Raw genomic sequence first — 18,731 nt, 5'->3', positions numbered from 1 at the left:
GGCCCAAGTTCGACACGAAGGCCCCCCAGGTGGACATCAAGGGGCCCAAGGTAGACCTGAAGGGCCCCAAAGGGGAGGTGAGCGCCCCTGATGTGGATGTGACCCTGCCTAGTGTGCAGATGGACGTCCATGCACCCACCGCCAAGTTGGAGGGTGAGGTTACCCTGGGAGACAAGGAGGTGACCGCTAGAGACAGCAAGTTCAAAATGCCCAAGTTCAAGATGCCGTCCTTCGGTGCCTCGGCACCAAGCAAGTCCTTGGAGGCCGCGGTGGACGTGTCCCTGCCCAAGATTCAGGCGGAAGTGTCCCTGCCCTCCATGGAAGCTAAGGTCAAGTCCAGTGATGTGACCGTTGAGCTGCCATCTGCCGACCTAGAGGTCAAGACTGCCATGGTGGGCATGAAGCTTCCAGAAGGCCAAATACCTGAAGGGGAGCCCCAGGAACCCACTGCAGGAGCCGGAGTCACAGGGCACCTGCCCAAGGTGCACATACCCAGCATGAAGATGCCCAAAGTGGACTTTAAGGCACCCCAAGTGGACATCAAGGGGCCCAAGTTCGACATGAAGGCCCCCCAGGTGGACATCAAGGGGCCCAAGGTAGACCTGAAGGGCCCAAAAGGGGAGGTGAGTGCGCCCGATGTGGATGTGACCCTGCCCAGCGCAGAGGTGGACGTCCAGGCACCCACCGCCAAGTTGGAGGGTGATGTTACCCTGGGAGACAAGGAGGTGACCGCTAGAGACAGCAAGTTTAAAATGCCCAAGTTCAAGATGCCATCTTTCGGTTCCTCAGTGCCAAGCAAGTCCTTGGAGGCTGCGGTGGATGTGTCCCTGCCCAAGATCCAGGCGGAAGTGTCCCTGCCCTCCATGGAAGCTGAGGTCAAGTCCAGTGATGTGACCGTTGAGCTGCCATCTGCCGACCTAGAGGTCAAGACTGCCATGGTGGGCATGAAGCTTCCAGAAGGCCAAATACCTGAAGGGGAGCTCCAGGAACCCTCGGCAGGAGCCGGAGTCAAAGGGCACCTGCCCAAGGTTCAAATGCCAGGCATGAAGATGCCCAAAGTGGACTTTAAGGCACCCCAGGTGGACATCAAGGCACCCAAGTTGGACATCAAAGGACCCAAGGTGGACCTGAAGGGCCCCAAAGGGGAGGTGAGCGCCCCTGACGTGGATGTGACCCTGCCCAGTGTGCAGATGGACGTCCATGCACCCACCACCAAGTTGGAGGGTGACGTTACCCTGGGAGACAAGGAGGTGACCGCTAGAGACAGCAAGTTCAAAATGCCCAAGTTCAAGATGCCGTCCTTCGGTGCCTCAGCGCCAAGCAAGTCCTTGGAGGCCGCGGTGGACGTTTCCGTGCCTAAGATCCAGGCGGAAGTGTCCCTGCCTTCCATGGAAGCTGAGGTCAAGACCAGTGATGTGACCCTTGAGCAGCCATCTGCTGACCTAGAACTCAAGACTTCCATGGTGGGTCAGATGCTCCCTGATGTTCAGGTGCCCGAGGGAGAGTTCCAGGAGCCCTCAGCAGGAGCTGGGTTCAAAGGGCACGTGCCCAAGGTGCACATGCCCAGCATCAAGATGCCCAAAGTGGACATCAAAGCCCCCCAGGTGGAGATCAAGGGGCCCAAGGTGGACATCAAGGGACCCAAAGGGGAGGTGAGCACCCCTGACATGGATGTGACCGTGCCCAGTGTGGACATGGATGTCCAGGCACCCACCGCCAAGTTGGAGGGTGACGTTACCCTGGGAGACAAGGAGGTGACCGCTAGAGACAGCAAGTTCAAAATGCCCAAGTTCAAGATGCCATCCTTCAGTGCCTCGGCACCAAGCAAGTCCTTGGAGGCTGCGGTGGACATTTCCAAGCCCAAGATCCAGGCGGAAGTGTCCCTGCCCTCCATGGAAGCTGAGGTCAAGTCCAGTGATGTGACCGTTGAGCTGCCATCTGCCGACCTAGAGGTCAAGACTGCCATGGTGGGCATAAAGCTTCCAGAAGGCCAAATACCTGAAAGGGAGCTCCAGGAACCAGCGGCAGGAGCCGGAGTCAAAGGGCACCTGCCCAAGGTGCAAATGCCAGGCATGAAGATGCCCAAAGTGGACTTGAAGGCGCCCCAGGTGGACATCAAGGCATCCAAGTTGGACATCAAGGGACCCAAGGTGGACCTGAAGGGCCCCAAAGGGGAGGTGAGCGCCCCTGACGTGGAACTGACCCTACCCAGTGTGCAGATGGACGTCCATGCACCCACCGCCAAGTTGGAGGGTGACCTTACCCTGGGAGACAAGGAGGTGACCGCTAGAGACAGCAAGTTCAAAATGCCCAAGTTCAAGATGCCGTCCATCGGTTCCTCAGCGCCAAGCAAGTCCTTGGAGGCCGCGGTGGACGTGTCCCTGCCCAAGATCCAGGCGGAAGTGTCCCTGCCCTCCATGGAAGCTGAGGTCAAGTCCAGTGATGTGACCGTTGAGCTGCCATCTGCCGACCCAGAGGTCAAGACTGCCATGGTGGGCATGAAGCTTCCAGAAGGCCAAATACCTGAAGGGGAGCTCCAGGAACCCTCGACAGGAGCCGGGTTCAAAGGGCACCTGCCCAAAGTGCACATGCCCAGCATTAAGATGCCCAAAGTGGACATCAAAGCCCCCCAGGTGGACATCAAGGGGCCCAAGATGGACATCAAGGGACCCAAAGGGGAGGTGAGCGCCCCTGACGTGGATGTGACCCTGCCCAGTGTGGACATGGATGTCCAGGCACCCACCGCCAAGTTGGAGGGTGACATTACCCTGGGAGACAAGGAGGTGACTGCCAGAGACAGCAAGTTCAAAATGCCCAAGTTCAAGATTCCATCCTTCGGTGCCTCGGCACCAAGCAAGTCCTTGGAGGCCGCGGTGGACGTGTCCCTGCCCAAGATCCAGGCGGAAGTGTCCCTGCCCTCCATGGAAGCTGAGGTCAAGTCCAGTGATGTGACCGTTGAGCTGCCATCTGCCGACCTAGAGGTCAAGACTGCCATGGTGGGCATGAAGCTTCCAGAAGGCCAAATACCTGAAGGGGAGCTCCAGGAACCCTCAGCAGGAGCCGGGGTCAAAGGGCACCTGCCCAAGGTGCACATGCCCAGCATCAAGATGCCCAAAGTGGACTTTAAGGCACCCCAAGTGGACATCAAGGGGCCCAAGTTCGACACGAAGGCCCCCCAGGTGGACATCAAGGGGCCCAAGGTAGACCTGAAGGGCCCAAAAGGGGAGGTGAGTGCGCCCGATGTGGATGTGACCCTGCCCAGCGCAGAGGTGGACGTCCAGGCACCCACCGCCAAGTTGGAGGGTGAGGTTACCCTGGGAGACAAGGAGGTGACCGCTAGAGACAGCAAGTTCAAAATGCCCAAGTTCAAGATGCCATCTTTCGGTGCCTCGGCACCAAGCAAGTCCTTGGAGGCCGCGGTGGCCATGTCCCTGCCCAAGATCCAGGCGGAAGTGTCCCTGCCTTCCATGGAAGCTGAGGTCAAGTCCAGTGATGTGACCGTTGAGCTGCCATCTGCCGACCTAGAGGTCAAGACTGCCATGGTGGGCATGAAGCTTCCAGAAGGCCAAATACCTGAAGGGGAGCTCCAGGAACCCTCGGCAGGAGCCGGAGTCAAAGGGCACCTGCCCAAGGTGCAAATGCCAGGCATGAAGATGCCCAAAGTGGACTTGAAGGCGCCCCAGGTGGACATCAAGGCATCCAAGTTGGACATCAAGGGACCCAAGGTGGACCTGAAGGGCCCCAAAGGGGAGGTGAGCGCCCCTGACGTGGAACTGACCCTACCCAGTGTGCAGATGGACGTCCATGCACCCACCGCCAAGTTGGAGGGTGACCTTACCCTGGGAGACAAGGAGGTGACCGCTAGAGACAGCAAGTTCAAAATGCCCAAGTTCAAGATGCCGTCCTTCGGTGCCTCAGCGCCAAGCAAGTCCTTGGAGGCCGCGGTGGACGTTTCCGTGCCTAAGATCCAGGCGGAAGTGTCCCTGCCTTCCATGGAAGCTGAGGTCAAGACCAGTGATGTGACCCTTGAGCAGCCATCTGCTGACCTAGAACTCAAGACTTCCACGGTGGGTCAGAAGCTCCCTGATGTTCAGGTGCCCGAGGGAGCGTTCCAGGAGCCCTCTACAGGAGCCGGGTTCAAAGGGCACCTGCCCAAAGTGCACATGCCCAGCATCAAGATGCCCAAAGTGGACATCAAAGCCCTCCAGGTGGACATCAAGGGGCCCAAGGTGGATATCAAGGGCCCCAAAGGGGAGGTGAGCGCCCCTGATGTGGATGTGACCCTGCCCAGCACAGAGGTGGACGTCCAGGCACCCACCGCCAAGTTGGAGGGTGACGTTACCCTGGGAGACAAGGAGGTGACCGCTAGAGACAGCAAGTTCAAAATGCCCAAGTTCAAGATGCCGTCCTTCGGTGCCTCGGCGCCAAGCAAGTCCTTGGAGGCCGCGGTGGACGTGTCCCTGCCCAAGATCCAGGCGGAAGTGTCCCTGCCCTCCATGGAAGCTGAGGTCAAGTCCAGTGATGTGACCGTTGAGCTGCCATCTGCCGACCTAGAGGTCAAGACTGCCATGGTGGGCATGAAGCTTCCAGAAGGCCAAATACCTGAAGGGGAGCTCCAGGAACCCTCGGCAGGAGCCGGAGTCAAAGGGCACCTGCCCAAGGTGCAAATGCCAGGCATGAAGATGCCCAAAGTGGACTTTAAGGCACCCCAGGTGGACATCAAGGCACCCAAGTTGGACATCAAAGGACCCAAGGTGGACCTGAAAGGCCCCAAAGGGGAGGTGAGCGCCCCTGACGTGGATGTGACCCTGCCCAGTGTGCAGATGGACGTCGATGCACCCACCGCCAAGTTGGAGGGTGACCTTACCATGGGAGACAAGGAGGTGACCGCTAGAGACAGCAAGTTCAAAATGCCCAAGTTCAAGATGCCGTCCTTCGGTGCCTCAGCGCCAAGCAAGTCCTTGGAGGCCGCGGTGGACGTTTCCGTGCCTAAGATCCAGGCGGAAGTGTCCCTGCCTTCCATGGAAGCTGAGGTCAAGACCAGTGATGTGACCCTTGAGCAGCCATCTGCCGACCTAGAACTCAAGACTGCCATGGTAGCCGAGGAGGTCCCGGAGATCGAAATGCCCGAGGGGGAGCCTCAGGAACCCTCAGCAGGAGCCGGGGTCAAAGGGCACGTGCCCAAGGTGCACATGCCCAGCGTGAAGATGCCCAAAGTGGACTTTAAGGCGCCCCAGGTGGACATCAAGGGCCCCAAGGTGGACGTGAAGACCGCCGAAGGGGAGTTGAGCGCCCCTGACATGGACGTGACCCTGCCCAGCGTGGAGGTGGACGCCCAGTCACCCAGCACTAAGTCAGATGTGGATATGTCCTCTCGGAGCCTGGAATTGTTTTCTAAAGGAAGCAAGTTGAAGTTTCCTAAAATCAACATTTCTTCTTCTGGTCACCCCAGTAGTAAGTCCTCTCTGGTCTCTCCACCTGTTGAGGGAATTGCCAAAGATGTTGACCTCAGTCCTTCTTCTGGCCCCATGGATCCCGTCGTACGTGCTCGTGATGAGGATGCCGTCACAGTCAAAGGTGACGTAGGTCTCTCAATTGGGAAAGATGGAGGTCGAAGCAAAAGCAAAAAATCCCATTTTAAACTCCCCAAAGTCTTTTCTCCACCTGGGAAAACCCCTAAAGTGTTCTTAGCTTTTGGAGGAGATGTTGCCATGCGTTCGCCTCCGAGCGAGTCTGTGCATGGCGGGTCCCCGGGGCCGTCCAGTACTTCTGAAACTTCCCTGCCGGAGTCCCGGCCCGGCTGGCTCAGTGGTCCCCGTGGGGATTCCTCCAGCCTCATTCCGGGTGAGGACGTCACACTTACAAAGTACCAGGTGACCATCCCCCATGACCCCGCCTCCCCCGAGCTGCCCTGTGTAGGCCTGTCTGGGTCCCAGGCGGAGTCTCAGTTGCCCGGCGTGGCCGGTGCCGTGGACTCCCCATCCAGCGAGAATATTCTGCTGTCCCAGCCTGACGGCCACAGTGGCCCAGTGCACACTGTATTTCCTGAATCTTATGGCCGCGTGACTTTTCCTAAATTTCATCGACCAAAGTTCCAACTGTCATCCCCCCAGCCAGCAGCTGGCATGGCGGAGCCCGGAGCTGCAGAGGGTGTCCCCGCCCTGTCCCCTCCCCTCCCTGAGTGGGGACCGCACTCCTCGGCCAGGGAAGCCACGGGGTTCCCCTTGCCAGGCAGTCAGTTGCTGTCTGCAGGTGTCTCTGTGTCCACGGTGGCAGAGGGACATGTGGGCACCGCGGGGACATCAGCAGTGGCTGGAGGGGAAGCCCCAGCCGGAGACGCGGAGCCTGAGGGCAGGGGCGGTCCTGTGAGAGCACCAAGAGCCAAGCTTCCCTCTTTCGGCTGGTCCCCAAAAAAGGGGGCGGAGTCCAAAGCAGCCCCTGGACCCGCCCTGCCACCGGGGGTTTCCCTGCCACCAGCAGCAGCAGGTGAGGATGTGAGTCTTGGGCAGGAGGGAGAGAAGGGGGTGGTCAGAGCACCCGCCCTCGCCCTACTGAAGGTCTCACCTCCCACAATGACGGCTTCCACAGGAGGGGCCGGCGGAAGTGGCGGGGGCGGGGGTGCAGGTGCAGCAGCTGGGCCCCCAGAAGGAGCGGACGTGACCCTCCCCCCCGCACAGGCTCACGCTCCCGGTGCCGGCTTCGTCGAAGATGCGCTCAGACCCACCGAGGCCCCGCCGGAGGCGAGCCTGTCCACCCGTGGCCCGTCCCCTGGAGACAGCAGCAGAGAGCACGGTCTTGGGGACAGCTCGCAAAGCCAGCTTTGTGGGGAGGTGATGGCCCCCTCAACAGAGGTCCCCCTGCAGCCGTCCCGGACAACCCCAGATGCCGCCTCCCCCACGGAGGGGAGCCCAGCGCGGGAGGCGCCAGCGGGAGTCACCCCGGCCGGCCCCAGGGAGAGCTGGTTTAGAATGCCCGCGCTGCGTCTGCCCGGCTTCAGGCGCCCCTCCAAGGAGAGGCCTGGGTCTGCAGGGCTGGGGGCTCAGGGGCCCGCGCCTGCCACCAGTGCGCCAGGGGAGGGACAGGCACCGACCACAGTCCGGAGTCAGGGTGTCCCTGTTCCTGAGTCCGAGGAGGAGACAACTAAGTGTCCGCGGCCCCTGGAGGCCGGTGCCGACGTGGGAGCCACTGGCATCGAGGCTTCTCACACAGATGTTCCGCAGAGGAATCTAGACCTTCAGGCCCCCGCTGCCGGCATGTCCGCTCCCGAGGTCAGGGTCCGGCCAGGCGCAGGCTCCCTGCCCCTCCGGGTGTGCGGGACACTTGCAGAGCCCCATGGGCCTCCAGGAGAAGCAGGCCATCGCCCCCTTGCTGGGACAGCAGCAGCGCAGGGCCCGGCCAGGGGCGCTGAGGAGCCGCCTCCCCAGCCCGAAGGCCCCCTCAGACTGAGGGCCTCCAGTACCGACGTGCCGTCCCAGGTTTCCGTGGTCAACGTGGGTCAAGTCTGGGAGGACTCTGTGCTCACTGTCCAGTTCCCCAAGTTAAAGGTTCCGAGGTTCAGCTTCCCAGCCCCCAGTGTGGAGGCTGACGTTTTCGTGCCCCGTGTCAGAGAGCTGCCGTCCCCACAGAGCCATCCTGACACTGCCCTGCTCGGGCAAAGCCCCGGCGCCCGGGACGCCGGCGTCCTGAAGGCGCCCGAGGCCGTCTCCTCAGAAGCCGCCCCCATCTGTAAGGTCAGGGTGCACATTCAGAGCGCGGAGGCCGAGAGCAGGCAGGTCACCGTACAAAGCACGGTGACAGCCATGTACACAGAGCTCTCGGAGCCCGAGGCTTTTCCTGCCCGGATCGTGTGGGAGTCAGAGGTCCCTACGTCAGAGGCCCAAACGCCTTCCTATGGGTTCTCCTTACTAAAGGGGAGGGTCCCTGAGCCCACCGCTGGGTCGCAGGTACACGCGGCGACTACGGACCCTGGGCCAAGAGGGCGCCTTCCGGAGCCAGCCCCAGGAGCAGGACCTGTTTCTGGAGACCCACAGCCTGACACCGGAGAGCCCTTTGAAATTCTCTCTCCCGATGGAGACGTGCCGGGAATGCCAGCCTGCTCTTCTGACCTGCGCTCTGGCCATGGGCGTGCAGACAGCTGTTCTGACGAGGAGCCCGCGGAAATTCTCGAGTTCCCGCCGGAAGAGGGCCGGGAGGCGGCGGCTGCCCTGGCAGAGGAGGACGGGGCCCCCAGAGCAAAAGCAGAAGGTAAAAGGTCCTCCGGCCTGTTCCGGTTTTGGCTCCCCAGCATCGGGTTTTCCTCCTCTGTCGCCGAGGCCAGCGCTGACCCCCAGGCCGAAGCCCCGAGACCCGCTCCGGTCCAGACGCAGCCCGAGGCGCGGCCGCCGCACCCGCAGGAGAGAGCGGGCTGGTTTCGATTGCCCAGGTTGGGCTTCTCCTCGTCTCCCACCAAGAAAAGCAAGAGCGCGGAGGCGGAGGCGGGTCCGGCCGAGCAGCACCTCCAGGAAGAGGCAGGCGCCTTCTTTGACGCCCGAGAAAGCTTCTCCCCCGAGGAGCAGGAAGAGGGGGGGTCGGCGGAGGCCGCGGGCTCCGGGGCGATGGTGGCCTCCGCGGCGAGAACTGAGCTGATCCTGCTGGAGGGGGACGGAGCCGCCAGCCGGCCCCCGGCGCCCAGGCCCGGCAGCGAATGAGGGCCGGGCAGGGGAGACCCCTCCCCGGAGGACGGGTGCCCAAACGAAATCCCGACGCAGAGGCCCCGCCGCGCACGGGGCTCCCGTCCCGCGGCCCACGGGACTGAGGCGCAGGGCGGCGGTGCCCGGACGGACGTGGCCCTCCAGGGCGGGAGCCCTGTGGGGACCCCCGGGGTGGCGGGGCCGCGGAGGGTGTAGTAGTTTCGCTGTCCTGTAGCCCCTGTCTGGTCCCGCCCCGTCTCAGGTGGAGTCTGGCGCCTTCCAGGAAGCCCCCTGCCTGCTTGCCTGTCACGAGCTCACTCCCGGCCTCACCCAGGCGAGCTTGGGGACGACACGCGACACACGCACGCGGGGCAGAGGGAGGTGGCTGCGGGCGGGTGAGCCAGCCGAGGGGGCACCCGTCCGTGCCTGCACGGCCCCGCGCGGTCCCCGAGCCCCTTCGCGCACACGCTGCCACCAGGCCCCCCCCCCCCCCCGCGGAGGTTCCCTGGCTGTCCCCAGATGGGCAATAAAGGACAGGATGCACCCACAGCACTGGCTGCGAGGTCTTGTGTTCCGCTCGCGCTCCCCACGCACGCCCAGAACCAGTCTGGGCCGAGTTGCCGTAGGAGAGAGTTCGGGGGGCGGGGGGGGGGGAATCTTAGAGCAGACCTTCGCTTACCCGCGTGTCCATCAGATCCTTCTCGAGTCAGCGGCTGTGAGAGACCGAAAGGAAGGAGGCGCAGGCCGGGAGCTCAGTGTGGCCACGCTGCCACTGCTCGGCGGGAAGGACAGGGACAGAGCAGGGCAGTTGGCTGTGACAGGCCGTCTGGGAGGCCTTCCTTCACCTCCTTCCCAGCAGCCACGGGGAACACGTGGGGGGGCAGCAGTGAGGCTCCAGGGTCCCCCACCCCCGTGTCAGCTCTCCACCCCCCCCCCCCCCCCCGCCGCGGCCCGCAGCGCTCGTCCTGGGCCCAGGGCACCCGCCCGCTCTCCCCTCCCTCCTTGCCCCTGCTGGCTCCCGGAGACCCGCCACCTCGCCCCCCCGAGGGGAAGGGCTGCTCTCGGGCTGAGGGGAGGGTGCAGCAGCGAAGAGCTGGGCTGGGAATCCCCCACGCGGTGCCGCCCTGGCAGGGAGGAGCAGGGCTGGAGCGCTCCCCCTCGCCCCCACGCACACGGGCCTTTCCCTGTGGCGGGCTGGGTGAGCCACCCAAGGCAGGGGATGTGAAATCCTCTGGCAAGTGGGCACGAGGCCTCTGGGCAGTTCATGAATGAGGACGGAGAAGGAGGTCGGTGGGGTCTTTGTCCCAAAAGTCCAGTGAGGCCATCCCACGGTCCAGACGCCGGCAGCCTCCCTCTCCTCTCCGTCCTGCAGACACGGTGAGTGCGGCCCTCCTGGGGACCCCGCCGTGGGGGTCTGCCTGACTCCACGGCGGAGGTGGGGGGGGGTCTCGCCTCCCCTGAAGCTGGGGTCAAGACCCGAGGCCCCGGGGCCCTGGCGCCGGAGGCGGGAGGGGCCGCAGAGTCTCCCGACGGGGCCTCGATGCTGCGTGGACCCACCCAGGCTGCGTCCCCGTGCTCCCACAGACCGGCAGCCGAAGACAATGTGCATTTAAGACCTCCCGGTCCCTCCCTGTGGGTCAGGGGTCCAAGCACAGCTCAGCTGGGTCCTCTGCTCAGGGTCCCACAGGCTGCGAGCGGGGGCTGGGCTCTCGTGGCTCGCACCGTTCAGTGGGGCAGCTCCGTGTGCCCGGGGCACCGTCAGCGCCCTGCCGCCCCGGGCTCGGCCTCGCGGTTTGCTCCTTCACGCCCGCAAGGAACAGACTCCCAGAAAGACGCCGGCACAAGCTTGTGTCGCACGGTCACCGCCGCACACTCTATTGGCTACAGGCGAAGGCAGGGGTTCCGCACCCCCAAGCGGAGGGGATCACACGCGGGTGTGGGTCCGGGAGGCGGGGGTGTGGGGACCATTTTAGGGTGTGTCCACCTCCCCCCCCCCCCCCCGCCCCGGAAGCAGCCGCATCAAGGCCCCCCGGGGCGTCTCTTGAGGCTCGTCAAGCTGGGTCTCCCGTGGGGTCTGCTTTGGAGCAGGCTTTCAAGCCTGCCACCGAGGTGTGGCCACCACTTCCACTGGCTGATGGCCACCGGGCCACTGGACCCGTCATCCCAGCGTGGCCTGGGGGACAGAGCCTGGGGACAGGCCACGCGCTCTGAGACACACAGGAAGCAGAGGGCAAACCCACACCGGCAGCCGTGGAGAGCAGAGCGGGTCTCGGATGGCGTCTGCTCCGGAGGGGAGCTGCCGTGCGGCACGTGAGCCCGGGGTGGGAGGCTGGGCAGCCGCTGGGGCTTGGCTGGGTCAAGTGCGGCCCACACGCAGACCAGCTCCCGGAGGCCCTGGACGCCTTGCAGGGCCACGTGGCCCCCAGGAACCCCCTCCGGACGCGTGCAGGGCTGGGCGGGGAGGCGGGCTGGGTTGGGGGACCCTCTTCACCGATGAGGATGCGGATGGGTAAGGTGCCCCACCCCAGCCCGTCTGGCTCTCTCCGGGGCAGAGGGTACCGGGTGAGGCAGGGAGGAGGAGCCCCTAGATGTGGGGAGAGGAGGATCTTGTATCCACTCCCTTAGGTCCCTCGGCGTCCAGTGTCCCTTGGACCACTGAGCCAGCCCCAAGCGCCAGCCTAGGGCGGCCACAGGGTCTCCACGGGCCAGGTGGGCTCCAAAGCCTTGGCCAGAAGCCAGGAGGTGACGGAGGCTGGGGTGCCAGAGACAGGCCTCTGGTCCGGCAGGAGGCCGGGAGCTGAGGGAGGTGTCCGACGGGATTCAGACCCTGCCTCTGCAGGGCAGCTCCCAGGACAGGGGGCTCCAGCACGCGTGTACCCGAGTCCCCACCCTGCCCCCGCCCCCTGCTCAAAACCAGGTTCTCTGGACGCTGCCCGGAGTCCTGGACCCCCTACGCACCAGGACCACCCCACAGGCCCAGGCGCCCACCTCGCCTCTCCGAGACCCGCCCTCACAGTCCTGGGTCCCCTTGTCCCGGCACCTGCCCCTGCCCCGTCCCCTGGTTCCTGTGGGCAGGGACCGGACAGCAGCGAGAGTCAGCGGCTCTCATGGCACACAGGCAGACAGCAGCTTCACCCGGCAGCTGTGTGGACCCTCAGGGGGTCGGGGGTGCTGAACTCCGACCTGGGGCCAGCGGGAGGGGATGCAGCCCATGTGGGACTCACACAGAGAGGCAGGGAGGTGCAGGGGGCTTCTGAAGCAACCCCCCCTTGTGGGTGGGGATTATGGCTCTCAGATCAGGGGGGAGCATCCTGGAGGGCTCTCTACAGGAGGTGAGGTTTAGGAGGGGATGGTTCAGAGAGCTGAGGGCTGGCAAACAGTTTGCACCTGCCAGGAGTTGGGAAGTCCTGGGCCTGAGCGGGGCTTGTGAGGGTGGGGACAGGCCACCGGGAGCCATGGGGCCGGGGAATCAGGTGTGGCTGGACCTCAACCCTGCCAAGCGCAGTCCTGACCCTGGGCTTGTCCGTCCAGGCCCACGGCGTAGGGGGAATCCCAGTCCCGTTCGAACAGGTGCCGTAACTGCTCCTGCACGGTGGGCACCCCCGGCCGAGCGCGGGAGGCCCTCTGGCTGACCACCAGGCCTGCCCCTGAGGTGCTGCTGAAGTAATCTTCCGACCAGTTGGAGGTGCCTGTGGGGGGTGGGGTGGGGAAGAGTCCCTGACGACCGGGCTCGCACAGGGACTCTGCCGCCTGGCCCAGGTGTGTGGCTCAGCCACAGCTTCGGGGACAGGTGTGCACGGCCGCTGGCGTCCCCTCAGGTGCGGCTCGGGGCGGGGCAAGGGCCCCTCTGTGTGTGAGGCTCCACCCACAGCCTCCTGGGACGGGGGTCCGGACTCAGGGCTCTGACAACCCTGTGCTCGGGACTCGCCACCTGCCCGTGGGGCCGGGTCGCAGCGGGGCTGGCCGCCTGGTCCTCGGAGCCCCGCCGGGCACCCTAGCCCTCGGCCCTGAGGGGCCCCCGCTGGACAGAAGGGCAGTGTCGCCTTCGGCACCCCGGCCCGGCCACGCTCGAGGGCCACGGCCCCTTCTGTGGGTTTATGTGGCCCCCGCGTCCCGTACAGTTGGCACCCGGAAAGGCTCGAGGGCCCGGGGACGCCCAGGCCCGAGCCCACCGCCCACCGCCCTCGCTGCTCACCTATGTAGGCCGCCTTCTCTGTGACCATGAACTTGCTGTGGTTCACCCTGCTGAACGGGATGTTGGAGTGGTTCCTCACGGGCACAATGAAGACTTTCTTTGGGGAACGGAGAGGGGGCGGGTCAGGAAGGGGCGGGGCCGCCCCGCCCCCCGCGTCCCGTCCCGCGCAGGGAGTGGGTGCCCACCACGTCCACGGAGACGCCGGCCTCGGGGTCGCTGAGAGCCTGCAGGGACCGCAGGCCGGGGAACATCCTGGGGTCTGTGTGCAGCCAGCAGCTGACCAGCAGACGCACGCGCACGCCCCTGTTGAAGGCCGCTGTCCGCAGCGCGGTGTCCAGCACCGGCCAGTACCTGGGGGAGGGAGGGTCGGGGTCTCGGGCCGGCGGGGTCCCTGCCTGCCAGCCGCGGGCGGGCAGGGGCCCCCGCGCGGGACGGGGAACGGCAGCGGAGGGGCCTCCACCCTGCAGGGCCGCCGGGCTCCCACCCGGACCCACCTGGCAGGGCGGCTGAAGCGCGTCGTGGGGAAGTACTCCATCACCGAGGCGTAGATGAACTCCCGGGCGCCCCCCATCACCGCCAGCAGCGCCTCCAGGTCCCCGGTGCGGCCGTGCGGGCAGAGCGGAGGAGGCGATGCCTGTTCGGGGAGGGGGTCCCTGAGGGCACAGCCGGCCCGGCCCGAGCCCAGCCGAGCCGAGCCGTTTGCTTTCTGGACCTGTGACCCTAGCGTGCGCCCCACCCCCCGCCCCGCCCCAGCGTTTGGGAACCTGGAGGAAACCGAGAGGTGCTGCCTGGAGAGGGGGGGGAGACTCGGGGCGGGCCCCCAGTCTTCACGGGAGAGCCTGGAAGCCGGCGGGCCTCTCCCCGCACCCCCCCACCCCCAGGCCCAGCTCGGCCCGACTTCCTGGAACAAAGCAGCCTCCTGCGCCCGGGAGGCTGTGTCTGTCAGGCAGGGCCCCGCCCCCCACCCGTGCAGGCCTTCCAGGGCTCCATGCTGGGTCTCCTCCTCCCCCACCCTCCCTGGTCCCAGGCCGAGGCCCCTCGAGCCCACCCAGCAGTGTGCTTGGAGCCCACCCCCCCGCCCCCCCGCTCCCAGGACCCCAGGGTGCCCTGCCACCTCCCAGGCTGCCTGTCTCCCATGGACGGTGATGACTGGCACCCTCCCCTGCAGCTGGGTCCCTCCCCTCCCCGGCCTCCCAGACCGGTGCCCCGAGGACCTGCCCCAGACCTCCCTGGGGGTCTGGCCGGCTCCTCAGCCCCTCTCACCGAGAAGTAGGCAGTGGTGGGCACCCCCTCAAAGCTGTCCCGGAGGGGCTGGAAGCGGTTGATGTGGGACGAGAGGTTCCGAGGCCAGGCTCTGGGGAGGACGGCCTTCGGCGCCCCCAGCACCCAGTAGGTCTGGAAGGTCTTCTCCAGGTCCCGGGCCAGGTGGCTGCAGTTGTAGATGATGACGCCGAGCTCCTTCACCTGCAGGGACAGGGCAGCGGCTGCGGGAGGCGGCCCCAGGGTGCGCGTATGCGCGCGTGTAGCCCCCCCCCCCCCACTGGCAGCGGGTCCAGGCAGCGTCACCCGCAGGAGCCACGGCGGACAGCGTGCTCGGGGGAGGCGATGAGGTGGGGGTGCCCAGGGCTCCCGGCTCTTCTCGCGCACTGGGTTCTAGTAATCACAGCGACACACGCGTCTCGCAAAAAAACCAGGAAATGCGCAAAATCGTTCTTTGTGTCGCGGTCCGGCCACAGACGCAGCTGTCCTTGCCACCCCCGTCCTTGCACTGGGTTTCGACGTGGTCCGCAGGTGTCCGTGTAAGTGACTGGCACGGCCTCCCCCGGGGCGCCGTGGTGTCGCTCAGTGTGTCAGCGGCCGCCGGGGCCCCTGCCTTACTGACCCGGCTCTGGCGACTCCCCGCAGGGCCCCGCTTGATGGTGAGCTGCAGGGGACGTCAGGCCGAGCCCCCGGGAGTGTGGGCGGCGGACAAGCTCCGGGTGTCTCCCCGCGCTGGGCTCCGGACCCACCTGTGTCAGGGAGCGCCAGTCCATGTTGGCACTGCCCAAGTAGATGTGCCGTGCGTCCACGACCCAGAATTTGGAATGCAAGACGCCGCCGGTGAGCTTCCGCAGGGGCACGTACCGCACCTGGGCACCTGGCCGAGAGTTGGGGGCGCTGTGGCGAGGCTGGCTCTCAGCCCTGTACGTCGGGTCGACGTGTGGACCCTCACATCGGTCCTCAGCCGATGCCATCAGCGCCCCCACTTTACAGGTGGGGAAATGGAGGCGTTGACCGGCCCGGGATCCCTCCGGGCAGCCCAAGTCCGGAGCCCAGGTTTGCACGGATTGCGCCCACGGCCGCTTGCTCCCTGGCTGAGCTGCCCGCCCGAGCCCCAGCCCCACCCCGCGCTCCGCCCTGCGGAAAATGACCCCCCGGCCCTGGCCGCCCGCCCTCCTAGCGACCGAGGGGAGCAGGGGCGGCCTTTCCCGGCCTCTCCCCTTGTCCCGGGGTGCCGTACTCACGCCGGGGCTCGGAGGCCCAGGCCGGGCGGCCGCCTACCTTGGGCTGCCAGTACCTGCAGGTCAGTGGACTTCCTGGCCAGCGATGGGCTGCTGGTGGCCACGGCCAGGGAGACGTTCCTGGCCAGCCGCTGCTGCAGCTTGCTCAGAAGGGCCTCTCCCTGCGGGGCCAGGCCGGCCGTGAGGGTGACCCCTGCCAAGCCGGAGGGACCCAGACCTTTCCCCAGGAGCCCGCCCTGCACACCCACGGCTCAGAGCCAGAGACACGTGCCCGGAGGGGGCGGGCCGGGCCCCGGTCGTACCGGCCGGGAAGACGAGTCGTTGACCCCGATGTCAGGCCCTGTGAGGGACCAGTAGAAAGAGGCCACATGGATGCTCTCCTGGGCGGCGTCCAGCAGCTGCGACCAGGCCTGGGCGAGGGGCTGGGCAGACGGGCTGCCGGCCGCGGAGGGCAGGTCCTGCGGGATGCTTTCCACAAGGACAAGCCTGCAGGAGGGGCACAGGGACCAGCGTCCCCTCTGTCTACCTCCGTCCCCGCCGGCCGAGCCGGAGGGGCCGCTGCCAACGTGGGGCCCCGCCCGGGCCGAGGGTGCGTGCAGGGGGTGCCACCAGACTGGGCCGGGCAGACCTGAGCCGCTGGAGGGCTGTGGGCCTGAGCAGGGCTTTGAGTCTGGGCCGCCTACTGGTGCGGAGGCCCTTGGAGGCGGCCCAAGATGGCCCCGGGGAAGGGCTGGACCGGAGGTGGTGAGTGTGCGGGCTGGGCTACGCGCAGGAAGCGCGGGCAGGTGGGAGCAGGGGCGCCACCCCGGGGCAGGGGGCGGGGGCGGGGGGCAGGGTGGGGAGCTGAGAAGCCCACTCACCGGCAGGCGTCCTTCTGCTGCTGCCAGGCCCCCCTTGGCAGGGGCTCCTGGGCCGGGCTGGAGCCGTGGCCCCGGGGCCTGGTGGGCCCTTCCTCAGGGTGCAGCTGGCCCCAGGTGGGGGACAGGTGCCCTTGCCACAGGAGGTAGGCCAGGGTCATGGCACCGAGCCACAGCACAGCCAGCGCTCCCGGAACCTGAAGGGGAGAAGGGCATCACTGTGGGGTCCCCAGATGGCGTGGGCTGACGTGGCCCCTCCGGGGCCCCCGAGAGGACCAGGCCTGCGGCGGGGTGGGGCCCAACAGGCAAGGGGTTGGCGAGGTTGGCACTGAGCAGGGCCCAAGCCCACTGTGCCTGGGGGTCGGGGGGCCTGGGGCGCACTCTGTGACCCCATGCTGTCCCCCAGGCCCCCCGGGGACAGGGAGGCGAGCAGGTACAGAGCCCCTGCTGGTCTGGCCCGGGGCTCGGCCGGGCTTCAGGGCCCCCTCCCCTGGGCCCCCAGTTCCACCGCACTGGCCTCTGTCCCATGGGCTGTGGCGTCACCGGGAGCTCCAGCCCCGCCTGGAATGGCCCCGCGGTGCCCGGGCAGCTGGGGCCCCCACAGAGGCCTCCCCGTCCCGCCCAAGGCGGCGCCCCGCTGCCCTCCCCTGGGCGGCCTGGCCTTCAGGTGGTGGTCTCTGTGCGGAGGCTGGAGAGCAGGCGTGTGTGCGTGTGCGTGTGTGTGCGTGTGCGTGCGTGTGTCCGTCTGCACCCGGGACCCGGCCCTCGGGCTGTTTTCCCCTCTCAGTTTCCCTCTCGGGGGGTGTCGGTGTCTGAATCTCGGTTCCTTCTTTCAGCCACATGTGTGTCGAGTCCCGGAGTCACTTCTGCTTTCAGCCGGGCCCCCCTTACAGACCTTTACGTGGCCGCACGGGCTCTGTGGGGGGGACCAGAGGAACCTGGCTCGGCCTCCGACTCCAGCCTGGGGTTCGCTCTAAGGCCGCCCCCCACGGGGTACCCTGGCCTGCCTCAGTGTGGGGAGCGGTGGGCCGCACGAGGCGTGTCTGCCCTGAGCCGGAACGTGAGGGGGCGGCGGGGACCCCCAGAAGCCAGAACAAGGCCTCAGGCAGAGCCAGGGAGGTCCGACAGCACGGCCTGCCAGATTCCCCCGGAGGGGAGGTCGGGGCGTCGAGGTGCCCCCTCCACCTGGCCGAGCTGAGCTCAGGGGCTGCCCCTACCGCCCCCCCCCCCCCACAACCTGGGGGATCCGGGTCCGCGACCAGGCCTTCACTCTCAGGAGAGGCAGTCGGTGTGAAGTCCGGGCTGGGGACGGGGCCAAGGCGGCACCAGGGACATCCCTGCACACCCTCCCCGGATGCACCACACGGAAAAGGGCCTGTCCCCCAGGTGTCCCAGGCAGAGGGCAGCTCAGAGCCCTAGGGCCCCCATCCGGGACTTGGAGCTGTCGCAGGCACCGCCCCACCCCCCACCCCGGCCACTGATGCCCAGAGCATATCATCTCCTCTCGGCCACTGGGAACAACACTGGGAGGCCGGCCACGCAGGGCGGCCCTGGGCCACTGCAGGGCTGGCGACCAGGGCTGGGCAGAGGGTGACGCGCTAGCACAGTGGGCGGGGAGACCCTGCGGGACAGCTCCAAGCACCCCCAGCCCCGCGGCAGGCAGCCCAGGTGTCAGAGGTCATGGCTGGAGGCGTGGACTTCCTGCCCTGCAGGGCGCAGAGCGTGGGACGAGGCTGCCTGGCGCAGGCAGGGGAGAGGGCCTGCCGTCCGCCGGCCGGGACGCCCCGAGGCCCTGCTTCTCCCGGCTGCACAGGCCGGAGGGGGACGCGGGGAGGCCTGGAGACCCCCGGGCCCAGGGCTGCTGGCAGCCTGCTTCCAGGGCCCTCCGCCTGGCTCTCCCGCCCGGCCATGGCGCGGCTGGCACTTACCCCTGGGGTTCCTGCCTTGGCGTGCATCCTGCTCCAGCGGCAGACTGCGGGCCCCCAGCTCTGTGAGGGCGGGCGGGTTCTGGCGGCCGCCAGCCCGGCCCACCTGCCTCCTCTCTGTAGCTGCTGCTTCCCCTTCTGGCCACTTCCTCTTTGTCCTGAGTACCTCCCTCTGCACCTCCCGCAGACATCTGGAGCTGGGTGAGCCAGCCGGGGGTGGGGTGGGGGCTGCGAACTTTCACCTCCAGAGAAAATCTGCCCCTCCCGGGGGAGGCACTCTCTAGTCACAGGCTTGGGTATCGGTCAGGCTTGCTGCCGGCCACAGAGACCCGAGGAGGCCTGATTGTCCCCTTCTCTCTCCCACTAACCAGGTTTAGGGGCTGGTGGCCGGGAGACAGGGTGGGCTCCACGGCCACTGGGAGCCAGGTCCCTCTAGCTCTCAGCTCCCACTCCCTAGAGGTGACCACAGCCTCGTGGCTCCACAAAGGCTGCTGGAGTTCAGCCATCACCTCCGCGTCCTAGGGGCATGAGGGACATCCCAGAAGTCCCACAGGGCACTTCCACTTATGTATCAAGACTGAAAC

At 66.5% G+C, this 18,731-nt stretch overlaps 2 protein-coding genes across 6 annotated transcripts in view; one reads left to right on the top strand and one right to left on the bottom strand.

Annotated features, from left to right (window-relative positions):
* AHNAK2 (AHNAK nucleoprotein 2) overlaps positions 1 to 9,212 on the top strand; it is a 34,015-nt gene extending 24,803 nt beyond the window's left edge. For 4 of the 5 annotated variants that reach the window (XM_058740477.1, XM_058740480.1, XM_058740478.1 and 1 more), the window contains 2 exons: positions 30 to 3,137; positions 3,180 to 9,212. In XM_058740477.1, coding sequence (XP_058596460.1) covers positions 30 to 3,137; positions 3,180 to 8,687 — 8,616 coding nt within the window. In that variant the 3' untranslated portion in view covers positions 8,688 to 9,212. The remainder of the gene's footprint in view (positions 1 to 29; positions 3,138 to 3,179) is intronic. The other variant, XM_058740481.1, reaches the window with a different exon arrangement.
* A 1,296-nt stretch (positions 9,213 to 10,508) lies between these two features.
* PLD4 (phospholipase D family member 4) lies at positions 10,509 to 18,309 on the bottom strand. Its single transcript, XM_058740476.1, has 10 exons — positions 18,151 to 18,309; positions 16,226 to 16,419; positions 15,668 to 15,851; positions 15,406 to 15,526; positions 14,874 to 15,001; positions 14,128 to 14,328; positions 13,359 to 13,498; positions 13,050 to 13,215; positions 12,865 to 12,961; positions 10,509 to 12,358 (listed from the first exon to the last, which is right to left on the bottom strand). Exons 1-10 carry the CDS (start codon positions 18,175 to 18,177, stop codon positions 12,156 to 12,158), a joined length of 1,461 nt encoding a protein of 486 aa, XP_058596459.1. The 5' UTR covers positions 18,178 to 18,309; the 3' UTR covers positions 10,509 to 12,155.
* Between the last annotated feature and the right edge of the window lie 422 nt (positions 18,310 to 18,731).

Source organism: Neofelis nebulosa, chromosome 7 (genome assembly GCF_028018385.1).
Source record: "Neofelis nebulosa isolate mNeoNeb1 chromosome 7, mNeoNeb1.pri, whole genome shotgun sequence".
In the NCBI taxonomy this organism is placed as follows: Eukaryota; Metazoa; Chordata; class Mammalia; order Carnivora; family Felidae; genus Neofelis; species Neofelis nebulosa.
The sequence above is the reverse complement of the archived record's forward strand: the minus strand, read 5'-3'. Positions and strand labels throughout refer to the sequence as shown.

Coding starts and splice junctions, on each gene's coding strand:
- PLD4 (XM_058740476.1), bottom strand. CDS start 18,177: ATGCACGCCAAGGCAGGAACCCCAGGG. Junction 13,499..14,127: donor CCACCACTGCCTACTTCTCG/GTGAGAGGGGCT, acceptor CTCCCCGAACAG/GCATCGCCTCCTCCGCTCTG. Junction 12,962..13,049: donor CCGGCGTCTCCGTGGACGTG/GTGGGCACCCAC, acceptor CGTTCCCCAAAG/AAAGTCTTCATTGTGCCCGT.